We start from the raw sequence: 26,118 nt of genomic DNA, 5'->3' as shown, positions 1-26,118 counted from the left end.
GCTGTATAGCCCTGGCCGGGGTGGCTCAGTTGGTTGACTGTTGTCCCATGCACTGAGAGGTTGTCAGCTGATTCACAGTCAGGGCACATGCTCAGGTTGTGGGCTCCATCCCCACTGGGGGGCGTGCAGGAGGCAGCCAATGGATGGTTCTCTCTCATCAATGTTTCTCCCTTTCCCTTCCTCTCTCTCTCTCAAATCAGTAAAAACATATTTTTTTAAAAAAAGAAAGAAAAGCTGTATAAATTGCTAAGTAATCAGAGATCAAACTAACTAGGTTTTCACAAAACAGTGCAAACCTCTTATACTTGCGAAGTAGCCTCGTGGTTGGTTTGTTTAGAGAGAGAAGAAGGGGGAGAGAGAAACATCGACTTGTTGTTCCACTTACTTCTGCATTCATTGGTTGATTCTTGTATGTGCCCTGACCAGGGCTCGAACCCACAACCTTGGTGCATTGGGACGACACTCCAACCGAGCTACCCGGCCAGGGTACCTCGTGGTGTTTCAAACACACGGGTCCCATGCATATTCAGATGTCATGTTCTCTAAGATACTCTCACCCCTACTAGGCATCAATGACTTAGTTCATCTTTCAGACCCAAAGTTCAAAACCTGTATGTCACGAGTCAGGTGGTCCTAATGCAGAGACTGGACCTGTTCCGTCAGAAGGTCCACGCTGCTTCAAGTGGCAACACAGAAACGAAGTGTGAAATGTGACGAAGAAAAATGCTGTGTGGCACCTCCACCCGCTGCTTGGCCCCTACTTAGTACTCACGGCCTTGCTGGCAGAGCTGTAACCCATGATCGTGAGGCAGTGTAAGCAAGTGTTGCAGCAGCATCACAAAGTGAGCCAGCCACGCACAGAGTCCCTGAGGTTGCTTCTGCAAAAAGGAAGCAATAACATTCGATTTTTAAAACCACGCACGCATTTTCCCCCCATACATGTGCCAGTTCTCCATCTGCTCCTACCCAATCCCTATTCATTCTCCACCTTTCTCTGCACCCCAAGAGGCTGACCTCTAACACCTGCTCCCGAGTTCCTTTTCCTCTGGTTTGGACTGGGTCCAGCTACTGAGAGCCAGTGGCAGGTCAGACACTCGTCTGCCACAGCACCAGCCACGGCTCCTGGAGTGGCTCTGCTCAGGCACCTCCACGACTCCTGCGGGACGGCCCTGCCTGGGGTCCCCTCCACCCTTCCCGCCCAGGGAGGAGCAGCCTCCTGCTGCTGCTGGCCACCAGCCGTCCCGGGTCCCTTGGCCTCTTTACTGGGTCCCCGAGTCCTGTCCAGGCCTCTGCAAACAGTCCATTACCTCCCCTGCAGAAGTCCCCGGGAGGGAGTTTCCTGCCAGGACGCTGACCCTACACCCCCCTGTACTCTACTGTTCAACACACTGGTCCTGTTTTTCTCAAGGGGATTCTGACTGCGCAGAACATTCCCATGGCTCCTCTCCGCCTTCCAATAAAACACCACAAAGCCTGGTGAGAGGATTCAACATTTTATACACAAAAAGATCAGTTTTCCAACATTCAATTGGATGAGTGCATGGCGTCTTCATAGACTCCCTCGGAGCTACATCAGTACAAAACAGTTTAAATTAGTAACATAAAGCCGTTTCAGAAGGAAGATCATGGGTTACCACTGGTTGGGAACAGAGGACACAGGCAGCAAAGTGGTCACTGCATGACACGGGGACAGGCCGGCAGGTGTAGTGCCCTTGTTCCCCTACGCAGAGTGAGGCCCTGAGCTTCAGGGCCCCTCCCTCTCCAGGACACAGATGAGCGGCAGAAATCTGTCACCTTGTTTACGCTCGTCTGCTGGGAATGACATGTCCACCTGGGCCACAGGGAGATGCCCTGGAGCTCGGCGTGGCCGCCAGCCCTGCACGTATCTATCTGATCAAAGCAGTCAGTGCACTGCGGGGTAGTGACCGGAGCAAGACAGAGAAGCAGGCGGTCTCACGCGGCAGGCGCGGAATCGAGCCGTCTGCCCGTGGCCCCGATGCCTCTCGTCGGGTCCACTGATTCTGTTTAACTGAAGCTGCCCAGCCAATCGGAGGCCACAGTGGCGTGGGGTGTGATTGAACCAGAAAAGCGTGTGTGGGTGTGTCTGTGTGTGTCTGTGTGTGTGCAGGGGAGGCGGAGGCTGGGCCTCACCTGAAGGGACTGTACAGCCGCTGAGTTTTCTGGGGCTTTCTGGGAATCCCATCGGGTTCACCCTTTGTTTTTTCTGCCCATCTGAACAACGCTTACAAAACACCCGTGAGTTAAAAAAAAAATTTTCTTAATCCTCTCTATGTAGAAAGCCTGGCCACTTGATGTCTTCTGTTCCCTCCAGGATGGTTGTGACTTCTGCATGACACTATTTCCCTTCAATGACAAAACTACCCAGAAGGCCCACAGGACAGCGGTGGGCAGGGCCTTTCCAATATGCTACGTGACCCAGGCAGAGGCACCTCGCACCGAGTTAGTCTAATGTCACGGGCATTCGGCCTGAAATCCTCACGTGTATCCCCCCAGCCTTGATGTGTGACCCCTCTGCCTGCAGACAATTCACCTTCAGAGAGACCCTCGCGCCCTCACGGCCCGCTCCACCGCGACAGGGGCTTGGCGTCACACACGTGGCTCGTGTCAGGCTCAGAGTTCGTCGTGTTTGGCCTCCTGGTCTTTGAGTTTAAACTCCTCGGCCGTGACCTTGCCGTCTCCATTGCGGTCCTGGTTGGTGAACATATTCTTCACGATCATCTCAGCGTCAAACCCGGGAGCGAGCTTCCCCTTGCCCGATGCCACCTGGGCGTGAATGTACTCTGAGAACTGGAGAGGGGACAGGACAGACCCTGAGACACAGCAGCCGACAGTGCCGAGCCCAGGCCCGAACAGAATGGGATTTGCGCCTGAGCTACCAGAACAGACAAAACCCTATGAGCTACACAACCTGGGCTTTTCTCCAGATGCAGGTTACAAAGCCCTGACTAAACGGTTCCCGAAGCCCTGAGGTCCCAGGCAGGCGAGCCAGTGGCCACTGGCCTCCCCCGTATCCCTAAGTCAGAACAGTTCCTCACCAAAGCCTGCCCCCTGACCACCAGCCTCTGCCAACACTATTGCCCACACTCACTCATTCGCACAAGAAAACTGTACCACCTACTGTGCGCTGAGCACCATCCTGTCGTGAGGGCCACGCAAGATAACAGCTGTGGGAACACTTAACACTGGGCAGGTGCGCTGTGAGCACCAGGACCTGGAACTGACCCAGGTCTGCGAGCCCTGGAGTCGGTCCCTGTACCTGTCAGGCCTCAGTGTCTTCAAAGAGCTCCATCTTGGAGGGCGTGCGTGAAAGCGCTTGGTGCGTGAGTGTGTAGCTTCTCATTAGCACAGAAATCAACGCAGGAGGCCTCCCCACTCTGAGAAGGCTCCACCGCGGAATGGAGGCTCCCTGCGCTCCTCTGGTCCCAGCTGCCTCCCAAGGTGAGTTACCTCTTCCAGAAGGACTTCTCCATTGCCATCCTTGTCGATTTCTTCAAAGAGGTTGGGGGACACCTCGTCATTCCATATGAACATGTACCCCTCAGGCAGGCCAGCCACCAGCTCCAGCAGCTCGATGTCAAACACCAACACGGCACTGCCAGGCACCTCTCCATCTGCCCCGATTACAGGGAGGGGCAGGGTTAGGGCCAAGGGGCTGCAGACACACCCCCTCCGCCGCCCACCCCACCCTGGGCCCCAAAAAAGTTCAGCATCAGCACATGGTTTTCCAAACTGTAGGTAGTGACTCTCAGTGAGTCATCACGGCAGTTCAGAGGATGGTGACCAGCATTTATTATGTTTTTATCCATTTTAGAGAGAGAGGAAGGGAGAGGGAGAGAAATATTGATGGGAGAGAAACATCAATTAACTGACCCCTGTAGGCCCCCGTCTTGGTTCATGGGTGGACACTCAAACCACTGGGCCACACTGCCCGGGCCTTTTTAACTATGTATGGTGCCAGGTGGAAATACTGAGGGGAACTTCGTAAAGTATATGATTGTCTAACCACTATGCTGTACACCTGAAACCAATACAAAGTAACACTAAAAGTAAACTGTAATTGAAAAATAAAAATTAAAAATTAAAAAAAATCCTCCAAAAACAAAATGGAAGAAGCATATTGTGATTTTAAATCTGGCACCCCAAAAGGCACAGATTTGGATGGTGAACGTGCCCTAAACACCCTTTAATACAGTCGCTTACCCACGCCAGCCTCCCCGTAGCCCAGGTGGGGCGGGATGATCACGGTCCGCTTCTCTCCAACACACATCTCTCGGAGGCCCATATCCATCCCCAGCACGACTTGTCCAGATCCCAGAACAATGTTATACGTTTTGCCTAAATTCCACCTGGAAACGAAACAGAAGGGTTCCCGGTTACGTCATCAGCCCACTGGTACATGAGTGTCTCGTGGGAAGAGCACGTCACTTCTCCGGCACATCACATCCCCGCCAAAGACACGGAACCCCTGCCTAGTCAGGGAAACAGACCAACCCACACTGAGGGGCACTTAGCAAAAATAAACCACCTATAATCCTCAAAAGGGTCAAGATGAAAACCCAAGGAAGACTGAGGACTGTTCAGTGTTAGAACGTGTTGGAACGGGGTCCTCTGGCTATGAAAGACCTTCTGGGGAACATTTAGCAAAACTTAAGCAGGATCTGAAAATTAAAAGGTAGTAACATATCCATGTGAACGTCCTGATTTTAATGTCTGACTGAGCGACGCAGGAAAAGGTTCCTGGTTTTAAGAAAAGCACCCTGAAGTACTCAGGGTGATGGGACATCATGGTGGCAACTCTCCAAAGTCTCAGGGGGAAAAAAGCTCTTTCTACTGCTCTTAACGATTTTTTCTTAAGTTTCAGTCAATGCTCTAGCTAGAAATGTCCATGGGAATTTTAAAAAGGTAACGTAAAAGAGAATCTACAGCCCTGCGCTGTAGATTCAGTGAGGCCTGAGTTTGAATCCTGGTTTGGCCACTGAATTTGACCCTGGGACATGTGGCCTCAGTTTCCTCATCCACAAGATGGACATAATAACAGCTATCGCACAGGGGTGTTCTAAATAGGAGACTGTTTTATGCCTGGCACAGTGGAGAGGGAGTATGAAGAGCTCCGTAAACAGATGGCCTTGAGGGTACAAAGTGCTTGGGTCTGTACCCGTCTTTGACTCCAGAAAAATAACCACGAGTTTAATTTGGGGCATGGTTTTTTGTTGTGTGTTTTTAAAATATGTTTTTATTGATTTCAGAGAGAGAGAGGAAAGGAGAGGGAGAGAGAGAGAAACATCAATGATGAGAGAGAATCACTGATCGGCTGCCTCCTGCACGCCCCCTACTGGGGATCAGGCCCAACACACGAGCATGTGCCCTGACCGGGAACCGAACTGTGACCTCCAGGTCATGCTCAACCACTGAGCCACACCAGCCAGGGCTGCGCCATGATTTTAATTTTCTTTGATGTCCATGGTCCCTGGGTAATCCAGATTTTAAAAAACTGGCTTTCTCACCTCAATCACTACTGAAAATAAATGTATTTCCAATCCTATGGCATTCCTATCACCTCCTTAGGGCAAACAGTGGGCATGTTCTTCAACACCAAGGGGAAGAGCCTCCCCAATATCTTAGAGGCCCCTTGGTACCCCTCACCAGGTGGTAACAATAAGGAAGGGTCCGTCCCTTTGGGTCACACCCCCTCTCAGGCTTCCCAGCCTCCCCCGAGCACAGGGCTGCCGGCTCCTTCCCTCCTCAAGCTGGTTCCCAGGGCCCGGCTGGTTCTCTGGAGCCAGGAAACCAAAACAGGGTTTGCATTTGTCCTACCTGGAACGAAGCTGCCAGCCAGCCAGCTGGCAAAAGCTGCCTTGGCCCGAGGCCTGCGGGAGGGGCGTCCCCTGTCCCGCCCCCCACACAATCCCTCCTTTGTCAGCAGCACAGAGGTGCCTTCACACTGCTCTTCCCTGGGGACCACCCAGGACCTCCCATGGGGCAACTGGGTTCCGAAGCCTTACAGAATATTCAAGAACTCATTTAGCTATCAAATAACAGATCTTCATTCTTCCTCTCGGAGGCCCGTTTAAACACTGGGAGAAAACCCTCCAAGCATGCACTTTGTTTCCACACCTCCAGTCTGAAAACGCCACCCTCCCTCTCCCCAGGCCATCCTGCTGTTGACTTCCTCCGGTATTTCCACCAGTCCTTCCCTGGCATTCCCCTTCTGAAAGCCTCCCGCCTGCCTGCGTGGCCCTGGCTGGCTCCCCCCCACACTGCCCTCTCCTCTCAGCAGCCACTGACCCCCCCCCCCCCCCCCCCCCGTTTATGGTCCTCCCAGGGCTGGGGCGGGGCCAGGCCCCACCTTCCAGAAGGGGCTCCTTTGCCACACACAGGTGAGCAGACGCCCGCCACACTTCCCGTCACCCCACTATTCTGAAACGTACACCCCGAGAGTCCCGCCAGGACTCTTCCGTGTGGATTCACCCGTAACACAAACGGCCCCGTGGTGCAGAACGGAGCCTGATAAGAGGAAGGAGCGTCACATGGCTCCCAGATGCTCTGGAAGGAGGCTGTGGACCCACCACACACACCAGAAGGTGGGAAGGCTGATTCTCCCACCCCGCGCGAGAAGCTCATCCTGAGCCCACTGGGGTGGAGTCCCTCTGCTCATTTCCCACCCCTGCGTCACCTTTTCACGGCCGTAGGGGCACCAGACAAAAACTCAAACATCAGCAAGAGCGACGGGAGCGCGACACTGACCCTGTGGACTGCTCCGACCTCGTGGGCCATGCTCTCAGGCGCGACCTCGCTGCGTCCCCAACCACACAAGCCACTTGCTCCCCCGCTGCCCTCGCAGGCACCTAACGTCATGCAAGGTTTGCTTCAAGTCGGTCCCTGCCAGTCCCCACCCAGACCCTAGTCCTGTCACTGACTCTATGACGCTCACTTTCTCACGTTTTATCATCTCTGTAACTGGGATAGACGTTTCAACGGACAGCATGTCATTCTTTTTGGGAAGAACCTTTACTTCCTTAGAGATTCATCAAATGATGCTTCTAATAATCAATACATTTTGGATGAGATCAAATACGGTAACAGGACACAGGATCTCATAGCAGCAAAGAGAATGGTCGGGACAGTCTGTCCCTAGGGCTCTCTCTGCAGGCCTGGCTCCCCCCAGCCACACTGTCACCTGAAGCCAGAGGGACTGATGGGAGGGACAGAAGACCCTCTTGACCCCAAACAGGTGCAGCACATACTATTTATATGAAGCCCTTCCTTCTCCCCAACAGCAAACAGGAATCTAAGGCAGGCTCAGCACAAAAATGGATGTACCTGTATATATACAGAGAGGCCGAAAGTGTCTCTTTCCCAAAAAAGAGAATATTATATTAACTCACAGATGCGTCTGAAGATTGAGATGTATCAGAAGCAAAGCTCCTTTGGACTCCCTGACACTGGTTTATACTACTGCTTCCTTTAATATGTTTCCAGGATCATCTCAATCAACTTATATTTACAGAACGCACCCTTCGAGCTGTGCTCCAGGCTACACATAGGGATAAAAATATGAATCAATATCCCAGGTGTCCCTGAGGTATTCCGATCAGCAGCTGAGACAAACAAAAATAAAAGGCAGGGAACGCGTAACACGTTATAAGACTCCAGAAGTGGGAGCAGTTGATTCTTCCTAAGAATTGAGAGCAGATTTTGAGACTAGGGAGGCGACCAAAGCCAGGGCAGAAGATGACCAGAAGGAAAGGACACACAGTGTGCACCCGACCCCACTGCCCAGGGCACCCGGGCCCCAGCAGAAGATGAGGCTGGTGAGGCAGACGGAGCGGACAGAAGCCTGACGTGCCAGACCCCGGAGCTGGGATTTCACCTGTGGGTTAATTTTTAAAGACAGCGGTTACAAGATGAGATCCGTTTTTCAGCAAGACCATGTCACAGGAGCAGGGGGAGACCATTCACAGGGAACGCTCAGAAGGACGCATCTGAGCAGGGATGTAGGCCTGAGCTAAGCAGGGAGGCGCCACGGAGATGCCAGTTCTCAGCCAGCATCAGATGGAGAACCCTCTGGGCTCACACCCCACCCCCCCGCCTCTCCCACTCCCGGGCCCTCACGTGGAATCCAGCAGGGTCCCATCCAGAAGCGAGGCATTGTAGTGATACTTGAGGTAATCGCCCTTCTTACTCAGCACCGAGCAGTCGGGGGGCTTGTAGTGCGACGTGATGCTGATGGAGTCTGAAGGGTTGTGGAAGTCGATCACGTGGATGTCAAACACCAGCACGGCCGAGCCAGGGATATTCCCTAAAGGACAGACACGGGAAATGAAGGAAGGGGCAGGACACGTGCTCCCCACATCACCACAGGCGTCCAGAGAGGAGCACGGGGACTCGGGATGAAATCCTAGAGCACACCGGAGGAGTGAGGCTGGAGGGCCCTTGGAGGGAACCTGACCCTCACTTTATAAATGGGGAAACCGAGGCACAGATTTGCCCAGGGTCACGCAGCCAGTTGGGAGCACAGTTTGGACTACAGTTCCAGATGATGAGCTCCTGCCCCACAGAATCGTGGAGCCTGAAAGGTTTCTGGAGACTAAGGCTCAGCCACATTAGGACTCGCCCCGCCCCTCCCAGAAGCAAAAGGCGAGATGAGAAAATCAGCTGTAGAGTGACAGTTACTGTGCAAGAGAAAGAAAACCAAGAGAAAGTTCACGGGGAAAACCCTGCAGCCCAAACTGCCCATAGCCCCCCCTTACGACATAGCACACCCGACTCCCCAACGTGCCTTCGCAACACAGCCTATTTGTTTGTTCTGCACAAAATCATTAACAGTTTTCTCTTCCGCTCTCTCCACTTTGCAAACATTACCCCTGAATAATGTTTTCATTTACAGAAGTTTTGTTCACAGATATTCTCTCGTTCAATCTGTGCAGCACCCTGGTGGGGAAAATAGCTGCGAGACATGCAATGCCAGGGACGGAGAGCCCAGCATTTCGCTCCTTCCACAAACATTTACTGAACGTTTACTATGCGCCTGCCCCTGTGTCCTGAGTTACAGATATAGATGATCCCATTTTTGACACCCTTCTGGGGTCAGTCCCTCAGGGATTATTAGCACGAGGTGCCAATCAGAAGGGGGCAGAGGTGGACCCCGCACAAAAGTACCTGGGTGTTACAAGTCGGGGTGTCCCTCCCCCACAGCAACACATGGCTCGGGATGCAGCAGCCTCATGCCCAGAAAAGTTATGACCTTCTGATGCTTCCCAGAACCTTATATAATTCTCTGCAGAGCTCTGTCTCATAGTTGACAGAAAGCCAAAAGGAGGAAAACAATTTAAGCAAATGTTTCCCATTAATGTATTTTTTTAGAGAAAGGAAGGACGAGTTCTGAGGGCATAATTACACAAACATAGATACTGAGGAAGCAGTTTTCTATTTCTGCATGTATTTGGGTAGAAGTAGAAGTTTACATGATACAAACTACAAAGCAGTTTGTAGTGAAGGAAGGCCTGGTCAGTGTGTCCGAGGCTGTGATCTGTGACGGCTTCACAAATCAGAAACTTAAGTCAGGGAGAGAAAGAATAAGTTTCCCCCAGGTATAGCCAACCTGATGTTTCTTAGGTACTCTGGACATACCCCACTGGGAAAATTCCAAAGACCCATAGGACACATCAGCAGTAGTCAGAAAAGGGTAAACATAATAAATATGTACAGCCTGCCAGGCCAGCCATAATCCCATTAGTCAAAACAAAAGCAAAATAAATACCAAGTCAGCTATTCCTAAGCCAACTAGCAAACAATTATATAGGAGAAAAACCATAATTAAGAAAGGAAAATTGGCGTGGAATACTATGCAACCATTAAAAATGTCTGTTGGCACAGAGAATTTTCACAACAAATTAGGTGGAAAGAGAAATGACAGTTATATATGTAAATGATCCCATTTTTGTCCGTATTTGCACAGGTGGATATGTGTTTTCTTTTATCTACATAGATTCACATATACTCAAAAGTACAGAGTACCATGGGGCAGTAAGCACACAATACAACACACAGATGATGTATCATAGAATTGTACACCTGAAACCTATATAATTTTATTAACCAATGTCACCCCAATAAATTCAATTTTTAAAAAAGTACAGAAGAGTATTCACTTCTTGGCTGTATTAGTTTCCTACTGCTGCTATAACAAATTACTACAAACTTGGTGACTTAATGTCCTTGCCTTTGCCAGCTTCCCACGGTCACCCTCATTCCACGACTTGTGGCCCCTTCTTCCATCTTCTAGGTCAGCAGCTCGGCATTTTTTCCTCTCCGACCTGCTGCCCTCTAACAAAGACTCTCACAAGTGCATCAAGGCTGCCTGGATGACCCAGGATAATCTCCCACCTCAAGATCTTTACCTTAATCACATCTAGAGTCCCCTTTGCCATGAAAGGTAACATATTCACAGGTTCTGGGGCCCAGCTTTGACATCTTTTGGGGCCGCTCTTCTGCTTACCACACTGCAATGTTTACTCCTGGGTGGTGGGGTTAGGGGAGATTTTTGTTTTCTTTGTTTATCTGTATTTTCTTTTTCTAAAGTCAACATGTATTATTTGTATCATTTTTAAAAAGGAGTTTGTGATTAGAGGGACAAAACTGTTCTAAAACTGGATTAGGGCGATGGTTGTACAGCTCACTACATTTACTATAAGTCTTTGGGTTGTATCTTTAAAATGGGTGAAATGTATGGCATAGAAATGATACCTCAAATAAAGCTGTTAAAAAGCAAAAAGGAGGGTTTGCAACTTACTTTCAAATGGCTCAACAACAAAAACTTAATGCATAGACAGAGAGAGAAAATAAATATAGCAAGATATTACAACTGGGGAAACTAAGGGGGTTCACTGTACAGTTCTTTCAGCTTTGGTGTAGGTTTACAATTGTTCAAAAGGACAGGACATTAGGCAGGGGGACCAAGGGACACAACAGCATCTCTAGAAATGAAAGTTCTCTGGGCCTCCGAGTCTCCAGATGGACCTGTTTCAACATTTTGCTCAAGAAGGCCGGGTGCCTGGAACCGGGTGCAAGCAGCCGGGCACTCACCTCTCCCCTCCTCCCCGTAGCCCAGGTGAGGGGGCACCACGATCCTCCGCTTCTCTCCGATGCAGACGCCCAGTAACCCTTCATCCATCCCGGCGATCACGTAGCCCTGCCCGATGTACGTGTCAAAGGTGCGGTTCCGTGAGTAGCTAGAAAAGAACAGAAAAAGGTTCCTCCTAGGGACACCACAGCAGCTGCGACATTCGTCACACGGTGAGGCCACAGGACACAGAGGCCGCCAGCCCCCGGAACACAGTGAACCTTAGAATCGGAGGACACGGCCAGGAAAAGGCTCCTCTGTCCACACCCAGCATCCAGGCCGCCCTCCACAGGGGCACCCCAGAAACCGGCCCCCGGCCCTCTGGTCAGCTTATGAATGGGACGCGGTGACCAGGAGCAGCCACAGAAATGCAGCCAATGGAACAGGCTGTTGGCGTGGCAGCCACGTCCAGCTAGTGAAAAAAGCACCTAGGGGCGCCCTTATCAGGAGCTAAGCGGGAGCCCAAGGGCAACGCCTCCAGGCCCTGATGAGGAGCCTGCACACGTGGGACAGGAGTGCTCAGACTGCCGGGACACAGCATGCACGCCCGAGCACCTGAGCTCTGTGGTCCCTAATGAGGACCCCTGCACACGTGGGACAGGACTGCTTGGACTGCCGGGGCCCCGTGTGCACGCCCGAGTACCTGAGCCCTGTGGTCCCTGACGAGGACCCCTGCACACGTGGGACAGGAGTGCTCAGATTGCCGGGACACAGCGTGCACGCCCGAGCACCTGAGCCCTGTGGTCCCTGACGAGGACCCCTGCACACGTGGGACAGGAGTGCTCGGACTGCCGGGACACGGCGTGCACGCCCCAGCACCTGAGCCCTGCGGTCCCTACCGACGCCGGGTGGGTCCCCGCCGTGTCCCCGCTCCCCGAGCTACCTTCTGGTGAGGACTTGGGTTTCCCAAGTGCCGCTGGCCGGCGGCCCGAGCATTCCGCCCAGTGGAGAGAGCCAGGCTCTGAGCTGCCAGCGGAGGGCAAATATCATGCGTTTGGTGAGAACAAGTAGCAATTCCCAAGGCTGCCGAGTCCAGGATAAAACCATAAAACTTCATCTGCCACGTCTGCTGCCCAGCTCTGCGCCACGGCGACCTGGGCCATTCCCCACCCGCACCCGGGGCCGCTGGGGTAGCCGCCCATACTGAGAGCCAGGGTGGCCCGCCATTGCCCCATGGGACACAGCCTGGGACACAGCCTGGGAAGACCGTCTGGGGGGGGCTGGGGAGAGCCCACGGCTCTTCCTTCTCGATGCCCTCAGAGACCACAAAGCGCGGGGCGGGAGGCAATGGTGATAACAGGAGACTGTCCTGGCCCAGGGAGCGGTCATCTGCAGCACCCCTGGGGAGGGCTGGGAGAAGCAGCCTTGGAGGCTCCAGACCCCCCACCCTCACACGGCCGGGATGGGAGGACAAGCCCAGCTCTCTCACCTCCCACCTCCCCGGGAGGCCCTCTCCAGCAGGTGCCTGGGGATCCTCAGCAAAGAGCAGCTCCCCACTAGCCATCCAGGAAAGAGGGGGCTCCCCGGGAGACGGGACCCCTTGGAAAGGGACAGCAGGTGGTGGGAGAGACAGCGGGAGCCTCGGAGTGGGGGAAAGCCACCAGCTGGAATAGTCAGCAAAGGCTGCATGGGTTTGGGGAGAAGGTGACACTGAGGGACAAGGGGACTGACTCATGGTAACAGTGGGCCAAGGCCCAGAGGCAGGAAAGAGCTGCAGGAGACACTGGAGGAGCAGAGGGGCTTGACGTGTAGAGAATTGTAAGTAACTTGAAAAGAAGACTGAAATCAATGGAAAACCATCATGTTCCCCAATGAAAAGCTGAGAATTGTTATCCATGCTCCCCAAAACTAATGTATGAATTTCAAAACAATTCCAATCAAACTCTGAGTGGTGTGTATGAGGGAGAGGGACCCTTAAATTCACTTGGAAAAAGAAATAACCAAGAATACCGTGCTGGCCGTGGCTCGGTGGGTTGAGCGCCGTCCCGTGCACCAAAAGGTTTCCAGGGCACATACGTCGGCTGTGGGTTCAATGCCCAGTCTGGAGGCAGCCCATCGATGTTTCTCTCTTTCTCTCCGCCCCACCCCCCCCCGCTGCCCTTTCTCTCTAAAAATCAAGAAAAAAATATCCTCGGGTGAAGACAAAATAAATAAATTTAAAAAAAGGAATACTGTTTTGAAGGTGCAGGGTATAGCAAGCTCATTCTTGTAAAAAATTTAAATGGGGGAATACATATTTCATTGCATATGAATGGGAGACCTAAGAGATTCATAATACTGCTTCCCTGGGAAGAAGGGGACTAGGTATTAAGGGACAAGCATAGGAGGGAAATTTGTCATTGTATACCCTTTCATACTTTGAGGATTCTGAACCATGGCAATGTATCACTTAGTAGAAAATGTTTTTAAAAGTAAAAGAATACTCTCTACCACAGAGATCAAAAGGCTACAATGGTCTAAGCTATGACACAGGCCCAGGAAGAGTTAGACCCATGGAAAGGGGTAAAAATTCTAGACAAAGACCCAAAAGTATATTTTAAGAATTTGGTACATAATAAAAGTCAGATTTTTGATGACTGAGGAAAAAAACAGAGTTTTTCAATAAAGGGTTTTGGAAACACGAGCTGACCATCTGGAAAAAGCTAGTTAGATCCTTACTGTCACACTGCATACCACAACAGATTCCAGATGGACTGAAGATTTAAGCACGAATGCACTCATAAGCATGGAGAGAGGCTGTGGAAGTTATTAATATTTACCCTGGGCAGTGAGAACAGAAAGGGGGTGGTGGGAAATCATTACATTTCATTATGTATCTTTGCATTGTTTCACTTATACAATGAGAGCATAATCCTTCATAAAATAAAAAGTCTAATAAAGAATATTTTACAGGATAAAAAAACAAAACCATTAAAAGGGCATGAGGAAAATGCAGGCAAATATTTATATACTCTAAAGGAGGAGACAGACTTTCTAGCAAGTCGCCGAAGACAGAATATGTAAAAATTTATATCAGAACAAAGGAAGCCATAAAGAAGTGGAACGTATTTAACAAAAAAAAAACTTTACATTTAAATAGGTCAAAAAATCACAATAACCAAAAATAAAATGAAAATAAACAGAAAATATGTTTTCAACAATATACAACCATAAAAGGGTTAATATCTTTAATGTACACAGTCTTCAAATCCATAAGGAGAAGACAAATACCAATACCCTCAATATAAAACCAGGGAAAAGAAAGAAACAGGTAAAGTCCTGGCCAGTTTGGCTTAGTAGTTAGAGCGGCGGCCCGTGGACTAAAGGGTGCCAGGTTCGATTCCGACCAAGGGCACCTACCTCAGTTGCAGGCTGGATCCCCAGCCCTGGTCGGGGCTTGAGTGGGAGGCAACCAATCGATGTGTCTCTCTCACATTGATGTCTCTTTCTCTCCCTCTCTCTCTCCCCCTTCCACTCTCTCTGAAAAGCAATGGAAAAAATATCCTCAGGTGCGGATTTTAAAAAAAAGGAAATAAACAGGTAAATCACAAAAGAAGATACCCAAATAGTCAATAAACACATAAAAGAGCTTCGACCTCAGCAGCAATACAATCATAGAAATTCAGATTAAAGTTAAAAGGGTCCATTTTTCTTCTACGAATTGGCAAAGATTAGTTTAGAATGACACCAGTGTTACCAAGTTTGAGGGAATGGGCACTCCCAGCCAGCGATGGAAACCTTCCCCGAGGACAGCTTGGCAGCGCATACCAAAAGCTGTAAAAATACACATAACCTGAGATCCAGAGATTCTTCTAGAAACTTATCCCAAGGAAATAATTTATCATCTACTTTAAGATTCAGCTGCAAATAATTCCTGGGCCCCACCTAAAATGTCAAAAGGCATAAAACATTAGGGATTAATTAGACAAATTAAGACAAATCTATACAATGGAATATCATTTAGTGGTTAGGATAGGCTAGATCCCGATGAACTAAAATGCAAATCTGTTTGAAACCTAAGAAAACTGTGGTTCTATTAATATGGAAGGAAACCTGGTATCCACAAGAAAAATGGTCTTTCAACTGAAATATAATTCCCAGGAATAAAGGACAGAACCAAGCTCATATGTGACAAGTAATAATTACACACACGCTGGAAGGTTTTTTGGTGATAGAGAATGAAAACAACTGAAACGTTCATCAGTAGGGGAACAGTTAAATAAATATGGTATGTCCACCCAATGAAATACTAGACACATATAAAAATAAATGACTTCTCTCTACGTATTACTATGGAAAAGTCCCAAGGTGACAAAAAGCAAGGGGCAGGAAAAATGAATTATTCAAATAAAATGATACCCTACAACAATTCAGTAATGTTCCTGGATGGCTAAATAAACTCAAAGTAGATTGCTGTCGACTGTTTGCTCTGCAGGAGTGGTTTCCAAACAGCACGTGCCTCCTGAAGGAGCAAGACACACCACACGCCAGGCATGCCCTGGCCATCTGCACGCCTGCAGCTGAGCCTTGTACACAAAACACAACTTTGAACAACAGAGGCTCCGTGATTAGCCTCTGCAACAGCAGGAAGGAAGCTGAACGCTTCCAACCAGTCCCCTGCAGTAAAAAAAGCCTTTAAAAGTTGGAAAGGGCTTTCACCTCCCTTATCTCTTTAACCATCTCCTTGAGAAACATGCTAATAACAAGTAAAAAATATGAAGCTTAGGGAGGTCAAACGCTGTCCCAAGTCACACAGCTAGTCCACCAGGTGTCCTGCCACTAAGTCTGTTCTCTTCCCAGCCTACCCCCTGCACCTCCCTTCTGGCCACTTCCCATCTTGGACCCCACAGCTGAGTTTATACTTGGATAGCTGAGCACAGTAGAGGGGGACGGGGGGTGCCTAGGAGGAGCCTCTCCCGTTTGCCGGCAGATTCCTGTCCCACAGGCCCCAGGGAGACAGTTCTAATGGCCTCTGAAGGAATTCAGCACCAGCAAATAGCAGCCTGTACGGGAACTGAACATATGCGTGAGCACTGACAGGGTGTCCAGATCCTGGGCCTCACCTGGAGTCAAAGAAGGTGCCGTCCAGAAGCGTGCCGTTGTAATGGTATCGGAGGAAGTCCCCGCTCTGACTCCGGCGCTCGCAGTTTTCAGGCACTACCTTGTTCTCAATGGCAATGCCATCCTTGGGGTTGTGAAGGTCCAACAGCGCAACGTCGAACACCAGAGACGCCTGTCCAGGAATGTCCTTCCCTAGAGCGGAATGCAGGCAGGTGACGCAATCAGGACACGAGATTCAGGGAGCACTTGACCTGCCACTCAACACCCTCTGTGCTGCTGTAACTCAGTCCTTGAGGTTTTTCAAGCCAAGCAAACACACGTTCTTCCTCATCTTGGGAGGTTCCCCCTGGTGTCTCACCGTGGGCTGGCAGGTGTAACCTGAAGCCTGACTCCCTCAGAAAAAGGAGGCCAGTGATATTAATGACACGAGAGACTATGACCACGCTTTCTCCGCTCGCGCTGGCAAGTCAAGGCCCTACATGGGGACACCCACATGCAAACCCCAGTACACACCCCTGTGGGTTTGTTCCTGTAGAAATGCAAATGACAGACATGGAAGTCACAAATCTCAAAGCTCAGGGCAGGTTCTACCTAGACTTATTCTTTGGAACCCACAGCCAATTTTGTTTTTGAAGAGACAATATGCAACATTCACTCCTCTAAGTGCCTCCAAAACAAGACACCTATAAAACTAAAGCTGGCTGAGGTAAGAGAAAAAGTGGCACCCACAATCTAAACTATAAAAAGTCCTGGAGTCGTTTCCGTCTCCCTTCTGGATGGCGCTGCCTCTCTTGGATCTTCCTAACATCGAGGATTCACTGACTATCAGCCACATGACAATCCACGTGGCGGAGATTATCGGGCACTAGCTCTTGCTGCAACGATCCGCATCAACCACCAATTAACTCAAAATCCAGTCCTTGGGGATAAAAGGAAGTTCACCGATCTCCACCCTCTTACTTGCCACTGTTACACCACACAAAGGAACAGGCCTGGGCAAGGGAACCATGTGGCGAGCCAAGCCCGAGCTCCTTCGACTGGCTTTGTCCCCTTCCCCCAGGCAGATGATGAAATCTGCAGAAACCAGGCTGCTGAGTCAGCCTCAGAAATGCAAGGTGTGGCCCATGCTGAGATGTGTGTGTGTGGAGGGGGGGAGAGATGCAGTGCAATGTTCATCTTTTGTACTTTTCTGGATCTTTTAATTTAAAAGAAAACCTTAAAAATCACCACAGGGCTTAAATTTTTCTACCATTATCATATACGAATTGACTAAGTAATACTTCTCGTATTAGGCGAGGCATTTTGTTTTATTCTGTAAGTCGGGTGCATGTGGATGGTGTCAAAAAACCTGGGAGCTCACAACCCAGGCATACGTCCTGACTGGGAATCGAAGAGATGACCTCGTGGTGCATGCATGGGATGTTGCTCAACCAACTGAGCCACACTGGCTGGGCTTCATTTCCATTCTTAACTCTATATATCTGCTTGTTCAAATGCCCAGATGTCTCTTTGTTGTATCAGCTTATTGGTATGATTCAATATGCCTGAAATTCAAAATATGACTGATAAATTCTATTTATGCCAATATTCTATGTTTTCCTTCACGATAAAACAGGCATAACAATTCAATTAATTAAAATTAATGTTGTTTTCTAACAATGTGTTTCGCATTTGTCCCCATGGAGCTAATGTCACAGGTAAAGACCATCCTGGAGGTACAAATCTGGGAAAAAATGGCAACTCTGGCATCCGATGCTGAATTTCTACTTTGATATCTACAACCTCTAGCCTGTCTAGTTCAAATCTCATTTCACAGATGGGAAAAGCATAGGCTGGAGAGGTTGGCGCCCAAGGTTATAGCTCATGAGGCAGTGGCAGGCGGCTTACTTCTGAACGGCAGTGACCGTGAACAAGTGGAGGTTTCCGCCACTCAGTCATCGGACAGCAGATGAGCTAGACTAGCTCTGTCCCACACAACTCTTCAGTGATGGACATGCTGTGTCTGCACCGTCCAGCACAGGAGCACTCAGCAATGCACATAGTGACAAGTAGCTAATGGCTACCACACTGGACAGTGCACGTCTAGACCAAAGGTCTGGAGGATTTCACATAGCAAGTTGAATTAATCACTGCAATAAAAATAAGGACAGCCCTGGCTGGTGTGGCTCAGTTGGTTGGCATGACCTGTGCACCGAAACGCTGTCAGTTCGATTCCTGGTCAGGGCACATGCCCAGGTTGTGGGCTCGGTCCCCAGTAGGGGGTGTGCAAGAGGCAGCCGATCGATGTTTCTCTCTCTCTCTCTCTCCCTTCCTTTCTTTCTAAAAAAAAAAAAAATATCTTAAAAAAAAAAAGACTTGTGAGAAGGACTTACCGTCTCCGTCTTCTCCATAGGCCAGAAAGGGAGGAATGGTGATGATGCGTTTTTCCCCCACGCACATCCCCAGCAGCCCTTTATCCATTCCAGGAATCAGCCAGCCGATTCCCACGTAGGTGTCATATGTCTTCATGCGATTATGACTGAAAACCAAGGAGAAAGGGAAAAGTTCCATACCATAAGGACATTTCTAGCTCATCCCTCAACAGGGCTTCTTGTTACCCACATCTCAGCTGAACAATGAACCCATCCGCATCCCAAAAGACAAGCATATATAGATATTTGCTCCAAATCACAGAGTCCACGTCCTAGAATTTATAAAAAGCATGTAATTAAGCCATAGCCATTCACAAAAATAGGCCTGTTCTGCCTAATCAAACACACACTAGAATGAGAGGAAAGAGTTCACTTCCCCCACTTAGCACCTTACACCCACACTTCTCCAAATTCATATACATGCAGCCTTCCCCTCCTCCTTCCATGGAGACACTATAGAAATGAACCAAAAAATGCACAAATTATTTGGTAAAGAGGGCCCTTTACTTAATGAGAGCTGAAAATACTGTTCATTTAGATGAACACTGTTCTCGGGTTTTTCTAAGATGTTTTATAATTTTGACTCTGGCGCAAAAGAGCGCAAAATATTCCCCAAAAGCCTTAAGTGAAGAAGTCATTGCTGGTGGAAACTGGGAAGAGTCCGTTTTCTGGTTTCTCCATCAGTATAAAAAGCAGGTGAGTCCTGGCCAGTTTTGCTCAGCCGTTAGAGAAGTATCCCGGGTTCGACTGTGGCCAAGGGCACATACCTCAGTTGCAGGCTCTATCCCTAGCCCTGGCTAGGGCCCATGTGGAGGCAACCAATTGATGTGTCTCTCTCACATCGATATTTCTCTCTCTCTCTCCCCCTGCCACCCTCTCTGAAAAGCAATGGAAAAAATATCCTCGGGGGAAAATTAAAAAAGAGCAGGTGATGCCCGGCTGGTGTTGGCTCAGCGGTTGAGCGTCGGCCTATGGACCAGGTGGTCACGGTTCGATTCCCAGTCAGGGCATATGTCCGGGTTGTGGGCTCGATCCCCGGTGTGGGACATGCAGGAGGCAGCCCATCAATGATTCTCTCTCATCAATGATGTGCCTAGCTCTCTCTCTCCTTCTCCTGTCCTCTCTCTGAAATCAATAAAAATAAAAAATAAAAATAAAAAAGGCAGGTGAGACGGAGGAACTCAGGGTCATTTCACTGATATGAATGTGGGATTTACCTGGAATCAAACAGTGTCCCGTCCAAGAACGTCCCATTGTAGTGATACCTCACGAAATCAGACACCTGGATGGTCCGAGGGCAACTCGGGGGCTTGAAGTAAGTGTGAACCTGAACCTGATCTTCAGAATTCCAAATGTCCATCAGAAGAACGTCAAAATGAAGCACTGAGTTTGGGGGGATCACACCAGCTGGAAAGGAAAGAGGGTTCACACTGAGAAGCTGCCGCCTTTCAGGCCAGATACACACCTAGGATGCTGCCGAGGGGTCAAGTAGACGTGGGCATCCAACTGCAAAAAGAGCCACGCCTCCCCCTTTCCTTCAAATGAAATCGAAAGAAAAGAGAAAAAACAAAATTTTCCTCTCAAGGAGGGTAACATGCACTACACCTGTGTTAATAACAGCTTCTTTCATTCTAGAAGAAATCAACCTGAGAAAGTTTAGCTCTAAGTGTGTGTGGGTGTGTTCACTGCTCCTTACTTTCCCCAATCTAAAGCTTCCGAGGATTCCCCAGTGGGCCTGACCACACAGCCTGCGAACGTTCTGGTTGTTTCTGCAGATGTGCTGACAAACACGAAGGACAACTTACAAACGCCTTCGCTTCCGTAAGCGAGCTTCGGGGGGATCTTCACAAAACGCCTCTCGTTCACGCACATCCCAACCAGAGCCTGGTCCATCCCTGCGATCAGCTGTCCTTTTCCCACGAACACGTTGAAAGTGGAGTCTCTGTCGTAGCTGAGCACCCAAAAGGTAGGGAGAAAGAAGAAGAAATAATGCTTCCCTTAGGGAAACCAACCTGTGAAAATGCACCCACGAACGGTGAGGTCACTGCAAAGCAAAAAGCCTACAGAGGAGTTATTGACACCAGAAGAACAGGGCTATAATTTTAAAATTACTGTGGCCTGGCCAGGGGTGGCTCAGCGGTTGAGCACTGACCTAGGATCCAGGCGATTGGGGTTTGATTCCCGGTCAGGGCACATGCCCGGGTTGCGGGCTCGATCCCCAGTCGGGGGTGTGCAGGAGGCAGCCGATCAGTGACTCTCATCATTGATGTTTCTATCTCTCTCTCTCCCTCTCTTTTCCTCTCTCTGAATCAATATTACTATTTTGAAAAATAATAATAACCAAAAAAATTTTTTAAATAAAAACAGATTTCTGTTATGGGGATGTAACATACAGCATGGGGTCTACAGTTAATAATTTGCATATTCTATTTCATATTTGTAAGTTGCTAAGAGAGTAGATTTTTTAAATTCCCATCACAAGAAAAAATATTTTGTATGGTGACAGATGTTAACTACACTGTGATCATTTTGCAATATACACAAATATCGAATCGTTATGTTGTATGCCTGAAACTAATGCTATATGTTAATTATACCTCAATTTAAAATTTGTAAAAAACCCAACCAGATTTCTATTCACTAACACAAAAAGATACACTCATTAAGAGAAAAGTGCAGGCTACAAAGACACAGTATAAAATAATCCCATTTTGAATTCATATATATATAGATGCACATGAAAAAATCCACAAGGCCATACATGAAAATATTATCAATGGTAATCTATGGGTAGATTATAGGTGATTTGTTTTCTCTTTTATTCTCTCTTAATTTTCAAAATGACCATGTAATATTTGTGTAATAAAATGTTAACAGCTATTGGAATTTACCTCATTAGGATGCACTGCTCTTTATTTGGTAAATTACTTCTATCTTTTTCATTTTCTTTAAAAAAAAAAAAAAGCTGGGGAAACAGCACAGTCCCCCTCACCACCGGCCAGGGCAGCTTCCTCAACCCAACCCCCCCCCCCTTCCCTTTTTCCTCCCAGTTTTACTGCCCATTTTAATAGCCTTCCTTTCTCCAAGGTCAGTGGACAGAAAACAAAATTCCAAGTTCAGGCCAACAAGCCACAGGACAAAAGAACATGGTCAGCTCTGTACCCTGGATGGCTTTAACCTCAACCCTCCATCTCCAGAGGACCAACCCCTGCCCCCCTGAATGCCAGCTCTGGAATTCCACGTGGCCCGTCCCCGCGCCCTGAACCACCATCAAACTGGCAGGTTTATGTTAATAACGACCAGAACACAATGCTTCAAAGCCTGTTGCCGTTTACGCACAGGCGGAAAACTACTTTATGTTTTTCATCCACAGCCCCTGAATCTAGTTCCCAAACTGAATGAGAATTTTTAATAATAACTATTCAGAGAGCGTTTATGATGTTGGGCACACAGGCAAACTAAGCTGTTCCATATAGTACCTCGCTGGACCCTCACACAACCCTCTAAGGTGGGTGCTGATACTCAGGCTCCTAGGAGGTGAAAAAATTTCCTAAGCTCACATGGTAAGCCAAGTGGGGGGGAAAGCTAGACCCCAGGGCAGTTCAACTCCTACCCTCCAGGCACAGGGCCTCCCCAGATGATATATAAAAACTGTTGTTGCCTCGAAGTATTAATTCATTTGATGACTCCCTAAGCAAAGTGCTAAAAACAAAAAAATACCCTTCTAAAAAGAAAATGTGTAATTTACGTATGTGAGAAACTAACAATGCAAGGCAGGCCAGTCTTATTTACTGCTTGAAACTCTGGAAAAATAAAGCTGTTCTGAGCAAATTTGTGCTGGTCAGTACAACGGGCATACACTCGTGTGCAGCGTCAAGCCCAGAACTGGCCGTGAAAATGAAGCTCCAGAACGGGCAGTTATACAACCTGTCCCAGCACGTGGCTGACTGACGCCTTTTACAGCTGCCCCAGGTTGGGTCCTGTAGGATACAGATGATACATGCAAACTGGGCAGTTCCAGGAAAGGTTAATAAAAGGGGCTGTGTGCAAAATGTGTGTGTGCAGGGTGCAGAGAAAAGACAGGGGCATGCAGTACCCCTGGGGACCAGGAGGGCTGTTCTTGTCACAGTTGGGCCTGAAGGATCCAGGGACAGAGATGGTAGCTCAGGGCACCAGACAGAAGCTAAGCTAGGACCTTTGGTCTAGGTACTCTGCCCACCGAGCCTCTACAGATAGGGAGCCTGGGAATAAATATCTCCACTTTACTCACCTTCCTCCCTCTATCCTTTTGCTGACACCCCATCAGCTGAACCCAACCAGAGGCCAGATGACAAGGGGGTTGCTGATATAACCCCCTTGTGTCATTAGAACGGGGAAAAGTGGACCTAGAAAGGCAAGTGGAAATCACCCAGCACTTCCACCACTCCCCTTTCCTCTCCACCAGCTTATTTTCCTCCCCTGCTCTAGTGGAAATTATTAAAAACCATTAGCACAAGCAGGAAACTCTTCCCTGTTTCTAACTAAAGAAGCAAATGAAAGAAGACACACAAATGGTCATGAGAAGATGCTCAGCCTTAGGGAAATACAACTTAAAACCACAATGAGATACCACTTCACACCCACCTCGGATGGCTATAATTAAAAAGATAATTACAAGTGCTGGGAAAATGTGGTGCAATAAGAACCCCCGTGCATTGCTGGTGGGAATGTAAAATGGTGCAGCCACGTTGGAAAACAGTTGGGCGGTTCCTCAAAAAGTAAATATAGTTGCCATAGGACCCAGCAACCGCACTCCTAGGCATATATCCAAAAGAAGTGAAAACATATATGCGCACAAAACCTTGTACATGAATGTTCACACATCATTATTCATAATAGCCAAAGTGTTATCAAGCCAAATGCCCATCAACTGATAAATCGATAAACAAAATGTGGTATAGCCATGCAATGAAATATTATACAGCCGTAAAAATGAGTGAAGTACTGAGAATATGCCACAGCACAGAGAGACCTTGAAAACATTAAGGGAAAGAAGCCAGAAACAAAGCACCGCCGATTGTGTGATTCGATTAGGAGACAAAGTAAATTAGCCCTTACCTAGGGCTGGGGGGGGAAGGGAGTGACTGCTAATGGGTCTAGCTTTTCTTTTTTGGAGTGAAAAAATGTTCTGGAATTAGATAGTTGTGATGGTTGCACAACTCTGTGAATATACTAAAAGCCACTGAATTGTACACTTTAAAACGGGTGAATGGTATGTGAATTATGTCTCCAAAAAAAATTTGAAACAACAGTAAGAATGAGTATTTCTAAGCACTTGCCATATGCCTCATAGTATGCTAAACAGCTTTGTAGATTCACTCACTGTCTGGAATTTCAAAAAAAACACGAGAAGGTAAGAGTAATTTTAAAAAGATAAGTTCAGGAAGGAGCCTAGCCCAGCCTAGGGCGCAGAGCGGATGCTCCACGGTTCTCCTGGCCTAGCCTGGTGATTCACTAAGATGGGCCGGAGGAAAAGACCTGGGTTGGTAACAAAGCCCCGGGGAGGAGGGCCTGGTGCTGGAGCCACAGAGGCCTGCTAACCCTAAAGCTAAACTGGAGTGAAGTCGGGGAGAGGGGCTGTGATCTTGGGGCAGAGTTAGGGGAAGGAATCATGGGCACGGTGCAGGGCCCCAGGGCAAAGCTGAGAGGCTGGCTCTGGACTCCCTCCGGCCCAAGGGAGGGTTTTTTTACGGCTGAAGGGAGGGCAGGGGTAGCTACCCGCACAGACTCTGGATTTGCTTGGATTGTCCGGGTTTCAATCGACTCCACTTAAGCAATACCAACCTCAGAGAACTGTGGTAAGAATGAAATGAGTTCATTATACGGAGAGCACTTGGAAGTACCCTGGCACGTGGTGCTATCTCCATAAGCTTAGCGGCTGCTATCGTCAGTTTGAGCACCATCCGACTAGGTGAGGGGCCTGGGGGAAGGATCAGTGAAGGGGGGCGGCAGGCGCACAACCACAGACACCCCAGGGTCACCCGCCGAGTGCCCGTTTTACGAGGATTTTACAGAAAAGCGCCGGGCAGAAACGGAGGGCGTGACTTGTCCCAACTCCGCTGCGCAAGGTCTCCCCCGAGTCCCAGTCTCGGGTGAGAGGCCTGGGGGAGCCCGAGGGCCGGGAAGCTCAGCCCCCGCGCCGGGTCCTTTAGGGTCGGGGCGCCCCGGGGTAGGAGGCGGCGGAGGGAGGAGCGCGGGGGGCGCGGGGCGGAGCTGGGGGAGGTCCGCCGGGAGGGAAAGGCCCGTGCGGAGAGAGGGAAGCGGGAGTCCGCGGGGCGCTCGGGGCGTGGTACCTGGAGTCGAACTTCTGGCCGTCGGGGAAGGTCCCCACGTAGTGGTAGCGCACGAAGTCGCCGCTGCGCACGGCGCGCGGGCACTCGTCGGGCACGAAGCGCCGCTCCATCTGAAGCTCCGTGTCGGAGCCCAGGCCCAGGCCGGCCACCGGCGCCGCCTGCCCGCTCACCCAGAGGAGCAGCAGCAGCAGCGGCGGCGGCGGGGGCCGCCAGCCCCTGGCCCTCAACGCCATCGGGGCGGGGAGGCGGGAGCGCGGGCCGCGGGCGCGGAGCGGCGAGGGCGCGCGGAGCTCGGGCAGCGCACCGGGCGGGCCTGGGAGCGGCGGCGTTTGCAAACGTGGAAAGGAATCCCGGCCCTGCCCGGGCCGCAGCCGCCACCCCCTCGCCTGGTCCCCCGCCCCCGGCCACATCCGAGCGAGGGGAGGAGCCGCGGCCGCGCGCGCGGCGGGCCCTCCCCTGGCCGCCCCGTGGCGCACCCCGGGCCGCGGGCTGGCGGCTGCAGGGGGGACCGGCCCGAGGGAGGAGTCCTGCGCTCCTCGGGACTGCGCTTGGGCCCAGAGTTGCGAGAGAAAAGCCTTTACTGCCTGAGCAGACCCGCCGGTCTCCGCCTGGCCCTGGAGACTCCGGATTTAGAACCACGAGAGGCTCCTACGTGGCCCTGGATCCAATTTCCCTTTGCTGCTTTGGAGAGGGAGAGAAACTTAGATTTTAAAAAATAATAATAAAAAATGGAGTCTCCATTGGAAAAGACTGAAACCGTTCAGGATTAGAGAAAGGGGAGGCATGTGCTGTCAGACTCCCTTGACAGAGGCAAGTTTTAAGTTGCTAACTGTGAGTGTTCCCCAAGCCATCCAGGTGCACTGCGAGCTGACTTAATAGCAAACCTCCCGCACGGTCCCAAACACGTGACTAAGCCAGGTGGGACTGCACAAGAGACTTAGATGTGGCAAGAAATTCATTGGAGTAGTTAAATGCATTTAGCTTAGACTCCGTTGTCCTCATTAAAACTTGGCAGCAATGAAAGCGAATCACCAAAGTTTTCTTGATTCATTTTAGAAGTGTGAAGCAATGGTTGTTACCACCAAGTCAAAGCCAACCGCAATTCCCAGCTCGGGGTGCCATGAAAAGGAGACTTTATTCGGTGCAAACAGCTCAATTGTGATACAGCACGGCCATGAGAAGGGCACAGCTG

The 26,118-nt window shown here is 49.7% G+C and overlaps 1 protein-coding gene across 1 annotated transcript; it reads right to left on the bottom strand.

Moving 5' to 3' along the window:
- Window positions 1-1,477: 1,477 nt before the first annotated feature.
- FKBP9 (FKBP prolyl isomerase 9) lies at window positions 1,478-25,328 on the bottom strand. The gene is made up of 10 exons (XM_081146935.1): window positions 24,927-25,328; window positions 20,400-20,545; window positions 19,812-20,001; window positions 18,556-18,701; window positions 16,186-16,375; window positions 11,107-11,252; window positions 8,134-8,320; window positions 4,222-4,367; window positions 3,469-3,632; window positions 1,478-2,808 (listed from the first exon to the last, which is right to left on the bottom strand). Exons 1-10 carry the CDS (start codon window positions 25,157-25,159, stop codon window positions 2,632-2,634), a joined length of 1,725 nt encoding a protein of 574 aa, XP_081003061.1. The 5' UTR covers window positions 25,160-25,328; the 3' UTR covers window positions 1,478-2,631.
- Between the last annotated feature and the right edge of the window lie 790 nt (window positions 25,329-26,118).

The sequence above is a fragment of the Miniopterus schreibersii genome, assembly GCF_964146895.1.
Source record: "Miniopterus schreibersii genome assembly, chromosome: 9".
In the NCBI taxonomy this organism is placed as follows: Eukaryota; Metazoa; Chordata; class Mammalia; order Chiroptera; family Miniopteridae; genus Miniopterus; species Miniopterus schreibersii.
Note: the sequence above shows the minus strand (reverse complement) of the source record. Positions and strands in the feature narration are given on the sequence as shown.

Excerpts from the sequence above, each read along its gene's own strand:
- FKBP9 (XM_081146935.1), bottom strand. The coding sequence starts at position 25,159 with ATGGCGTTGAGGGCCAGGGGCTGGCGGCCCCCGCCGCCGCCGCTGCTG. Across the intron at positions 20,546-24,926 it reads GGCCAGAAGTTCGACTCCAG|CTACGACAGAGACTCCACTT; the intron begins GTACCACGCCCC and ends TTGGGTGCTCAG. Across the intron at positions 16,376-18,555 it reads CTATGGAGAAGACGGAGACG|GGAAGGACATTCCTGGACAG; the intron begins GTAAGTCCTTCT and ends ATTCCGCTCTAG.